The 11681-nt window shown below is 37.0% G+C and overlaps 1 protein-coding gene across 1 annotated transcript; it reads right to left on the reverse strand.

Annotated features, from left to right (window-relative positions):
- Window positions 1-444: 444 nt before the first annotated feature.
- On the reverse strand, window positions 445-11428 carry LOC137399837 (cell cycle checkpoint protein RAD1-like). Its single transcript, XM_068086073.1, has 7 exons — window positions 11334-11428; window positions 8951-9112; window positions 8567-8641; window positions 7768-7951; window positions 5345-5534; window positions 4637-4735; window positions 445-932 (listed from the first exon to the last, which is right to left on the reverse strand). Exons 2-7 carry the CDS (start codon window positions 9047-9049, stop codon window positions 755-757), a joined length of 825 nt encoding a protein of 274 aa, XP_067942174.1. The 5' UTR covers window positions 9050-9112; window positions 11334-11428; the 3' UTR covers window positions 445-754.
- Between the last annotated feature and the right edge of the window lie 253 nt (window positions 11429-11681).

The following is an 11681-nucleotide window of genomic DNA, read 5'->3' on the forward strand; positions in this document are numbered from 1 at the left end:
GCGTTTTGCCATTGTTGTGACTTAATGCATTTTATTAACGAATTCTACTGGGAACTCACTCAGCTATCCAGCTTGTCATGCGGCACAAGCTTTTATGGCAAAATGTTAACATATCGGAGCAAAGGTAAAGCAAAGGCAAAGATGTCTTTACTGAGCAAGTCTATAGGCAAAACCTGCTCCTCATATTTTTGAGTACATACTGGGCCAAGCGTAGTTGGAAACAATGGAAGTGCATTAAGCCATTCAAAGGATGCTATTTCTTCATCCAGTTATCTTACAATCGTAGGGAAAACATGCATACACACAATTATGCATGTTTTCCCATGTGAATTATTGCACATCCTTGTTCAATAATTTGGGCTGAGGGAATGCGAGGAAAAGGAGATTTGGAGAAAAAGAAGTCACATACAATATCTAAATAAAATAAATTAGGAAATGCGAATAATGTATTATTATTAATATACCTATGATAAATGTGGGCATCGTAAAACCTGTCTACTTGAAAAATAAAGAGAATATATTTACAGTGTTGAAAGAAGCAAGAGGCATCAAACAAAAGCTAAACAACAGCCAATTAACATGTAATATGACTTTGAACGGGTGAAAAGCTGAATTTAAAGAAACAGAACAATAGTGAGCCTTGGTCAACTGAAGGTCATTTTTTTCAATAAGTAATATAAACAGTGAGCGTCGCTGTGAAAACAGGTTAAAAGGTATCACGATATAACCTATTGTTTACTGGGAGAGCGGCTAATCAAGTACTAGTCAGCTCCTCATCAGGAGCGCAAAGATACTCAACGAAGCTGGGTTGGTTGTTGCCAGCATTGATCATGAACTGCAGAGATAAGAAGCCTCTGCTGTCAGTACGTATTGAAACCTTTTGTGCAGCCTGTAGAACTTTGATTGAAGGTTTGAGCAAGGAGCTCTTGTACCTGAAGGAACCATAAATATTAGAAATGACACCTGAGGTGTGCAGTATAGTCTGTATGACAAACGGGTTGCCAGTACACAATCATATTTGGGGCGCATTACTTGAAAAGCATAGAGATAGAATGAAGCGATATAGTTTACTAAGCTCAAAGGTAAACTCACATTAGCACAAACACAAGGTGCTAAATATGCTTTCAATATTGACCGGTTTGAACCTTGTTCAGAAACTTTTGAAAAGCTTGAATATTTTCAAAATTTGTCGATTAAAAAAGAACTTTCCTAATGGTAGAACAATTGACAACCATCAAATGTCCTTGTCTCCTTGGTACCATGAAAACTTGACCACCAGTGCTAAAGGATGTACCATGCAGATAGCTTTTATAAATACAGTAAAGTTTTTTAGTCATCTCCGAATTGCATAGGATAAATTCCAGGAGTCCAAGATACAGCGGTGATCGTACTTATGGGACTGCTCAAAATCAACACATTCGTTATTAATATAAACTTTTTAAAGTATTTATTGAATGGATTATGGTCTTAAGCATATCAAAGGAAATCTAAGGATGTTCTATAGATGAATATGATAAAATATCAACTATATTGGTTAAATGGGTAAATGACTTTTCAGACTGGTTTTGGTGTAACATAGTCGTATCTATTCATTATGACAAAAATCCAATAAAAACCAACATTTCATTTGTTGACCAAATTGGCCATATGTAACATGGTTTTTGAAAATGTGTATATATATGTGAAACTATATGAAAATTGTTACGCCTGGTATGGATTGCCGATTAAAAATATCTGATCATGGAGTGTGTGTGTGTGTGTATACATTTATTTCCTTTGATTGTAAAACTGCAAAGTAAATGTGCATATTAAGCGCAGGTATATAACGTGCGCAACAAATGCAGCACGACATTCGAACCCAAAAAAAGATAGAATCAAACATTATTCACAAAACAGATGAAACCTATACCTCTAGTATCTGTCCATACAGTCGAACAAAAGTGTACATTTAGTTCTTGCCAACAACTTAGTATGAACTTTAAGAGAGAGAAAGTTTCTTTGATGATATCTGCTTTTTTGCTGTCCACAAGGTTAGTTACGTGGGCCTTTATATGCCATACTTGAGATTACTACTTTGTGTAGTTAAACCAAAGGTTTAACTTATAATGATCGTAGTTTATAGCTTATAGTGAGAGATTGAATCTTAGAACAATGCACAGCAAGCTTGCGTAGCAAATGTAAGCAAGCTGGGACACTACTAGAGGATAGCCACTGACATCTGTTACTAAAGTAAATCGGTGCCTTTGGAGTATTAGTAGCGACTTAATACTCACTTGGTTAACCTTTATTGTCACTCATAGCTTAACAGCAACTTGGTATGCTGGCAACCAGGTTGAAAAGCAACTCTGAAGATACCATTCGAAACCAGTACTGTAGCATGAGCTCTATCAGTTTTCTCTTTGTTGTTGATTTGTTAGCAATCAGCCGATTTTACACCATAAACGTTCAATCAGCTTAAGATCTGAAGACTGTGCGGGCCAACTGAGTAATCTTACATGGTAATCTTCCATCCGCCTGTTGATTTTTGGCGGTACGGTAAGATGCAACGTCCTTCTGATCTAACCATGGTCTGTGGAACAGTTCTTTTGCATATGGAAGTATTTTTCAAAACATCACAATATGTGATAGTGTTCATCACGCCTTCACAACAATATGAAGACTGTCCAAGCCACAAAGCAAAACCAAACCGTAACAAATGTTGGATGCTTAATGGTTGGAAGAGTGCACTTCGAATGAACCTTAACCAGGCCTCTTTCCCACATAGTACTGGCCAATATGATTTTGAATGTTGCTGGTGCTTCCATCCCTGAACAGCATTTCTTATCCCGCTGTTGAGTTGTCCAACCCAGATGCTCCTTAATGCATGCCAATCGTGCTTTTCTTAGACGCCCGTTGACAAGTTTTCTTCCGGCTTTGGAATCTCTCAAACCGCTGTCATGCAAGACTCTTCTGACTGTAGATGGTGCCAGTTGAGTTCTAGTAGATTCTCTAAGCTTTCCACTTAGCTGAGGGCTGGTAAGATGACAGCCAGTCAGTCTCACTAACCTGTAGGTGACATGCTCTGTAGCCTGTGTTTTAGGACTTATTCCTTTGTACCCGTTCAGCGTTTCAGCTTGTTTCAAACGGTTTATGGTAGTTAGAACTCCATTCTTGATGCAACCAATGTCTTTTGCAATGGTTCTGTGTGACTTTCCTGGCATGTCCAAGTGAATGACCGTTCGCTTTTCCTTAGGCAGATGTAAAGGCAATTTGATATATAACTCAAATTACAAATGATCACCTTCAGCAGAACTTTATTACAGTTTGCAATAGCTTTGTGTGCTGTGAGAAGTGCAGCATAACGCAATCATGATTGTCTTAACAAAGAATACCTGGCAAATTGTGTTCCAAGGTGGTAGCTTCTCCAAATATCTTATCCAAGAGAATACAATGGAATTACACTCTCATCCTGATTCTAAACTAATCTGATAGTACAAAATGGTTGCTCAATTATAGACGAATTATATTTTTTGAGAATACTTTGGGTGGCAGACAGAGTGTCTACAAAACTTGCTTCTCAAATATATACATCTATATATATATTTCTCAAAGTGTTTTATCTCGTATATCTGTATGTCGTGCGTCTGCATTCCGGCTTTAGCTATTAAAATCTTGGAAAAAAGAATCCATACCAAAGAAGATTTGATCTTGGACCCTACCATTTACCAGTCCAACACCCTAACCAATAGACCACAGAGTATGAGTGGTGAGCTTGCTGATATAAGTCACTATATCAGAACACATACCCGACGGCTTTGCATACCACAGAGGGTTAATACGTAAGTAAGTGAATGTCATTAGTTAGCTTACTAAGATTTTCCATTGGCAATCTGACAGGCTAATAGCAAGTGGCAGGCAACTCTTATTACTTCTCATTGTTCATAAGCTGATTTTTAACACTCGGGCAACGCCGGGTAGCGCAGCTAGTATACTATACATGGTCTGAGATAATAAAGAAGATGAGTTTATGCCATAAATGAAAAAGAACACAAGAAAATTACTAGTTGGTCCCATAACTACGATTACCACTGTGTTGCAAATAATAGTAATTTACTTTATATGAAGTGGTCAAGAGATTTTTTCTCAACCATATATAAGACACATATGCATATATGATGGACCCAGTAGCTGGAAATCACCTAGTTATTTACTTGTACTTCATGACTAGTTTGCTAAAGCACCTGCCCGCGATTGCAGGACATTATGCGCTCAACTTAGTAGCCTGGTACCTTAAGTACATGGCACAATGGTCCAAGACAAATCACCATAATTCACTTCAATAGACTTCCTTAGCCAAAAGGTGATATATCCTAACGGGTTAACATATGGCATGGCTATTCAGTTGGGAATTCAGTTGGCAGGATTGGTTGCTACATCAGAAGACATATTTCACACTTGAGAATTATATAAAGAATATACAGTACATGGAATGTCTGCCATACTGAAATTTTTCCCACCTGTATCCCACAATGAATTGTTACCTATATAAATCTCACCATGAAGTGTTACCCACCTGTATCCCATAATGAAGTGTTACCCACCTGTATCCCACAATGAAGTGTTACCCATATAAATCCCACCATGAAGTGTTACCCACCTGTATGATCTAGTTTGAGTGCAACTGAAGGAGTCTATATAATCCGAGTCACTCGACAACTCTGTGTAGTTGTCTCCACTCTCAGTGTAAGTTGTCATCCTGTAAAGCCAAAAAAGCGTTAATAAAAGGAGATTTCCTGCTAGTCCGAGTGAATGACCGCATACACCAAAGTGTAATGAGTAATCTGTTATGCTTAGCTAAGCACCTAACAAGCAACTCATTCCTCATTTATTCACACACTCCACCTCATCACCCAAATGTTCTAAAGAATTTCAGTCTGTTTAAAAAGTCACAGCATGCGCTATTGTCAGCATTAAAATAAAGGAAGGACTTGATACTACCCTGTAATATGTATGAGAGATTATGAAACCCAGACTAAATGGAATGTTTTGCACCGAGCATTATTCGCGTATGAAAAGCTACCGAAACAGATAAAAATATTTTTGCACCTAATGAACATAGGAAATGATTGTTAACAATATCCTTGATATTGAAAGCTCATTGGCTAAGTTATAACCAGTACACGTCTATAAATGGAAAACAAGTTTGTATGTGTAAAATATTAGGCAAAAATATTATCATTCATACTTGACGTCTTTCTTTAAACATGAGTTAAACATGAGTGCCCAAATCATAAACTTCACCCTAAAATAACAACGATAAGACATGCAGGATTGCTTCAGATAAAATAAAGCCATCTGGAAACACCTGAAGTAGGGTCGGTCCGGAGACATAAGCAGCTCAACAACCTCACTGTTGGGGTTAATTTCACTAAAACATTCCTTTAACCCCTCTGCTTTCATGATGATCTTGTTGTTGACATTGAGGCTATTGAAGTCAAAGTTGAGCGCCATGTCCGAGTCCATCGTTTTTATGCTGCAGTTTGTTACTATCCCGGCTAAAAAAAACAAAAAATACCATTCGGTAGGCGAGTCATGAAACTGTACAACCTATATGCGAGCAAGAGTGCAACACCAAAGCTGATATAAGCAGAAGCTAAATCTCCGGTAAATTCTGTTGCAACTAAACTAGTTGTCAATGACGATTACAGTTGCCGAGGAGGAGAGCTCTTCAAACAACATTTAGAGAGACAACTCCAATATAAAACATGAGTTGCTAGTAACTTACCACTTCAAAATTATCTAATTCATAAAGAGTTGGTGTTTGATATTGAATTATTATGTTGATGAGAAAACAAAATGTTGCCATGATGCCACATTTTCATTAAGTTTGAATGTCACCTTTTGCCCTACTCTAAGTTGCCAATAAACAGCCAATCAAGTATCAGCAAATCAAGTATCAGCCAATCAAGTACAGCATTCCCATAATAATATACAGCATGACAGCAGTTAATTCTCACGACACTTCAAATTTTTTAGAGTATAATGGAGTCATTTAGACTCTTATATCTTTATAACTAAAATATCACTCATTTCATGGAAAGTATTTCATATGCGGAACTTGAACAGTCAAACTTGATTTCTTCAAACGGCAGATATATCTTAGTTGATGTACGCACAGCCTATTTGTGTTATAATCAGGGGGCTATACGGCTGAGCAGTTTTATATCAAGAAAACTATCACTGTATTTTTTTATCACCGTATTTCAAAACTGACAGTCAGTTTTGAAAGAGGAGCTTTAAAGGTTGACTTGCAACAAAATTCACATTACAGTTATTTGGTATCAAAAGATTCACCACGTCTCACCCTGTTGTGTTGTAAGTGCAAAATACGTGGAAATGTGATTACAAGCCCTTAAAAGCTCAAAAACGAAAAGCCGCCGTAGATTGGAATCTGTTTATTCATCTGACGTAGTTATTACAGTTTGGTTATCGTCTTGTCACGCGATGTTCTCACGTGTATTGAAAGGCCAATACAAAGCTCACTATAAAACATATCGTAGCCCTAGTTTATGACAAACTCTTCGGGTTTTACCGAAGTCCCCGTATTAAATATAGATGCTCACTACTTTACAGTTTTGTTTCGGCATTATTCAATCGTCAAGTCGTAATTTGATCACATGACCCAATACTTCGCAAACAATTTTTGCAGCACTTTACGATTATCACAGGTAACCAACAGGCTCATCATGATTATCAGACAATGATGTGTACTCCTTTGAGCTAAGGTTAAAAAGTTTAACGATTTTTACGGTAAGTTATAAGATATCAGTGCTAAAAGTGACAGCATTACAATGACGATAAAGCACACGCGTAAGAACAATAGACATAGTTTTATTGAATGCGTGAAGTATATTTGTGAAAACATTTTGACGAATGAGGTTGCATGAAAGTGTAAACAGAAACCATTCTGTAACAACTACGTACCATTTGAGCCGTTTTGGAAAGTGAATCTAAACTACGGCGGTCTCGTGTGTCTGCGATTAACTGTTCGTTTTTTAGCTTTTAAGAGCTTGTAATCACATTCCCATATATTTTGCACCTACAACACAACAGAGTGAGACATGGTAAATCTTATGATACCAAATAACTGTAATGTGAATTTTGTGGCAAGTCAACCTTTAAAAACTAAAACCTTGAGAGCCTTGATATTTAAAAAGAATAAATATGACAAAAAGTCTTACTTTTCTCCTTGAGAAAAAACATTTTTCATCGTGCAATATCTGCCACTGTCTTGATATTTGCACGATGATGACCAGCATATCAGTACTCTGTTGTGAAGGTGTTATAATGAGCAGACTAAAATACCAGTATTCTGTTGTGAAGGTGTTAGACTGAGTAGACTAACATATCAGTACTCTGTTGTGAAGGTGTTATACTGAGTAGACTAACATATCAGTACTCTGTTGTGAAGGTGTTATACTGAGTAGACTAACATATCAGTATTCTGTTGTGAAGGTGTTAGACTGAGTAGATTAACATATCAGTATTCTGTTGTGAGGGTGTTAGACTGAGTAGACTAACATATCAGTACTCTGTTGTGAAGGTGTTAGACTGAGTAGACTAACATATCAGTACTCTGTTGTGAAAGTGTTAGAACACTAAGTATTGCAGCATAAAGTCAACTTAGAGTTATCCGCGAACTCATTTGAATACAGAGCCGTAAAACACCAGAGTACATTACAATGTAGCAAGACTGTCTATCTTATGTCCGAGCTAACAGCAAGTTACCTTCCTCAATAGTCAGCACGAGAGGTTCTCCATAACCATTGTAGAACATTTTGAGGGTCGGTGTCACCGATTGACCGGAAACGGAGCTCGTGCCAAAGATGCCAAGACACTCCATGAGCACATTCAGATTTATTTTAAATGAAATTTGCTGCTCCTTTAACTTGTACTCATAGAAAAGACCAACCTACATACAAATAACATCAAATGAAAGATGTATATTGACAGATATTTTCTGATTAATATTAATCTTTGTCTATATTTTTCCCCAAATAAGTCTGAGTAAAACGATATAGATTGCTTTTAAGTCAATGTTGACAGTGACACTCCATCAAACCGGTGCTATAAACACCAGGGAATACCTCGAGTCATTTATTCGTGAGAGATATTTTCTAGCAAGTATCAGGACCTGAGTAGTAAACTATCTATTACAGAATCACAAATGAAATTCTAAAGCAAATTGAGAAACAAACTTTGAAAAAACTTATTACACGCTAAGCGTTGAAAAAGCGTCTCAAGGGGAAGTCGGATAATCGAGGGGGAAATTACAAGAAAGGATAAGTAAGTCAGATCATAATATCAAATGGTTTTTGGACTTGCTGAAAGTAATCTTTAAAACTTCTGAAGCAGGCAACAAGTAAACATCCAAAAAGTACAAAAAACACAAAAGACATGATTAATAAGGGAAAATCTCTAACCATTGGTTAATATGACGGAGCTGATATATAAAACTACACAATCATAACTATATCTTAATTGTCAATCACAAGTGTTATGTTTACACGTGAAACAGGTCACTCACCTGAAGGAACACATTGGCCTGCAAACACTGATGATTCTCAACTGTGAACTTCAAGCCAAGGTCTGTTGCAAATACCTAGAACATGAAGACTGATTAGCAGTTCATGATGTAAGAAACAAAATAGAATTTTTACTAACAACAGTTTCAACATTGTCTTGTGTCATGAATATATAGAATCGTTATAGAACTCAAGATGATGACTCGCTTGCTTCATAGTTGAAGAAAGAACACATGATATTAACATGAAAATGATAAAATTAGAAACCAGAAATCGAGCTGTAATAGGTGACTAATGCAGCAATCTGAGTTGGTTGAAGAGCATTTTTTTTAATGCGGATGCAACTTTTTATGACTATAGGAAATGAGTGTAGTGAACAAACATGCCATTGCGGTCTCCTTGAAGTGAATAGTTTTGAGCATCGTAGTTATCACCCTCACATCATCCAGCTTGGCAACCAGTAGGTGGGACTCTGAGTTGTCCATTGCCAGTTCGACTCGCAAATCTTTCTCAGATCAATAAGAAAGCATCAGTCTAGTCTTTTCTACCTGAAAGATGACAGATAAAACAGAGTGACTCAAACAGAGAAACCTTTAAATGTAAGTGAGATATAATAACACCATCTGGCTATGCAAAAGGGTGTAGCAATGGATGAGCTTTGGAGAAGACTAAATCTAGATGATTTCTTAATGCAACTTAAGTTAATCTATTCGAATACGAAATCCAAGACACATGAGGCAAGGGCCGACCTCTCATAACCCTAAACTCTCTTTTTAATTCACAATATCTCACCATAAGAATATCATAAAAATGCTAACTACCAGTTCTGGACTGGCTGGAAATTTTTTTCGCAAACTCTTGCTGTATATCATATGCTTAAAGGTGCAAACACACTAGGCGATTTTTAGTGCGATATAGCGCACATCTGCGCTAGAACTCACTCAGTGAGCTGATGCAGAGCGATAACACTAGCCATTTTCAATCAGAACTTTATTTTTAAGGCTAGGTTTCCGAGAAATCAACTACATGCAGCCCACACTCTCCATCCATCTTCACCCACTGAAGAATTAAACCAATTATATGTTATATCGTATTTTTATTGTCATTACACTGTTGTATAACTGGGTTATTCCAACGAGTCAAGTAAGATTGGTAGATGGTAGATTGATTGATAGCAAGATTGATAACATCATTGCGGTAATCTGATCATAAAATTGATCGAGGCCCGTAACTCCTCTTCTATTGCACATAAAAAGCTAGTTTTGGTTGCAAACTGTAGCAAACATCAATGAGTGCAATGAGCTTTTATGCAACATTGGTGAATATAAACTAAATATGTCTTCAAATTTAGAATTAAATAATAATTGAAAATACCAACAAATTGCAACGAAGGGCACAGGCTATATTATCATCGCAGGTCAATTGCAAGCAATAGATATCAACTGGTAGTGATATTTCTTGGTGCATATTTTTTAAGAGATCATTGACAAGTTGGAGGTAAGTTAACAGATTTATTGCATAGAAAAGGTTTAATATCGCTCCACCGGAAAAAGAGCAAAATATAGGAGACATTCGCTTCGCCCGTAATAGGGCTAAATTTATTTTCCCAAAATTCTGGCGAGCCATTTGAAAAATACGCCGCCGGCCTCTATTGGAACGCCACCTTCAATTGACCGCCACTATAGAGGAAGGGTTGAAAAATAAAGCGCCATGGCATTCAATTAGAGGTTTTACGGTATGTTCCTAGTAGAATAGGAATATACCATAAAACAGTATATATGTTTTACGGTATATATGTTTTTCATTTAACTGAGAGAAACTGAACAATTATTTAGAATATCTTACCAGTTGGCAATATCGACCCACACATCCTCAGTAGATATAGTTACCAAATAAGTAGCACACATGCGGTTCCATATAGCATCACAAACGGTGTAGATAATTCCCCTAGCTGTAAACGCTCCTATTCTAAAGACCATGGCTATTAATTTTATACTGTCTCCGGTGGCTAGATAGAGTAGAGTGACAGTGAGTCACAGTTCTGGTGATACTGCTTCTCTTAACTGTGTGTCCAATTTAATTATATCTTCTTTGATAAACTCCGATATGTGGTTAAAACATTGGGATGTGAGCGGAGGGCATTTCGATAAAAATGGTTGTGAGAGTTGGTCTGTCGGTATACATCTGAAACGCTGTTGTGGCCACCTTGCAATGGTCTATGAAGGTTAGGAGTTTGCACCCAGAATCATTTTTTCTTGTTTCTTTTTGTAATGCGCAAGTTGTGAAAGTGAGATAGGCCTAACAAAACAAAAGCCATTGACGTCGGTGTCGTGAAGGCGTCATATTTACTCACATTTACTCACATTAACAACTCCAGAGAAACTAGTTATACAGAATTATTTTGGCTATTTGTGAGCGCGCCTGCGCTACTGATCGTTGGTGAATCGCCCAAGTGTGTTTAGGCTCACGCCAGCGATATCTCCGCGCTCTGCAAACGCGCTCTGCACGCCTGCGATAAAATCGCCTAGTATGTTTGCACCATAACAAGCTTCTTGTATGTGGGAAATATACATGTGTGTTACATTAGCCAATAAAGAGGAAATTTTAATATTATTTCAGCTTGTGAGACCTACTAGTTAAGGGTTTCCGACCATACTAATAGTTTAAAAGATTTGAAGTAGGTGAAGACCTGTCCTATAATACTAATACCGCTGTTCATAATGCACAAACTTGTGTTTTTTAGTCTAATAATGTCTAATAAACTCCTACTTTTATCTATCCTTGTGAACTTCTACTTCAACCCTTCTAGAAGCAATATTTCCAATCGGAACCAAAGCTGTTATTTACAATAACCTTGACTTACTAAAACAGAAAATAACTTCACATAAGTTATGAGCCACGTAGTCAAGTTACCACATGCAATAAACAGATAATTTGCTCTGCAAAATATTGTGGTGAAACTGATAGCACTTATAACTTATTATTCAAAACTGGAGAAATTCGCCACACCTGAAGGAGCATATTAATAAACCAAAAATTTCATTACAATACCAGACAAAGTGCGAGTGATTGGATGACACCGAGAGCTATCAATAGCTACAACAAATTTTATACAAA

The sequence above is a fragment of the Watersipora subatra genome, chromosome 7 (genome assembly GCF_963576615.1).
Source record: "Watersipora subatra chromosome 7, tzWatSuba1.1, whole genome shotgun sequence".
Lineage (NCBI taxonomy): Eukaryota > Metazoa > Bryozoa > Gymnolaemata > Cheilostomatida > Watersiporidae > Watersipora > Watersipora subatra.

Excerpts from the sequence above, each read along its gene's own strand:
- LOC137399837 (XM_068086073.1), bottom strand. The coding sequence starts at position 9,049 with ATGGACAACTCAGAGTCCCACCTACTGGTTGCCAAGCTGGATGATGTG. Across the intron at positions 8,642-8,950 it reads ACTTCAAGGAGACCGCAATG|GTATTTGCAACAGACCTTGG; the intron begins GCATGTTTGTTC and ends TTCATGTTCTAG. Across the intron at positions 933-4,636 it reads ACTCAAACTAGATCATACAG|GTACAAGAGCTCCTTGCTCA; the intron begins GTGGGTAACACT and ends TGGTTCCTTCAG.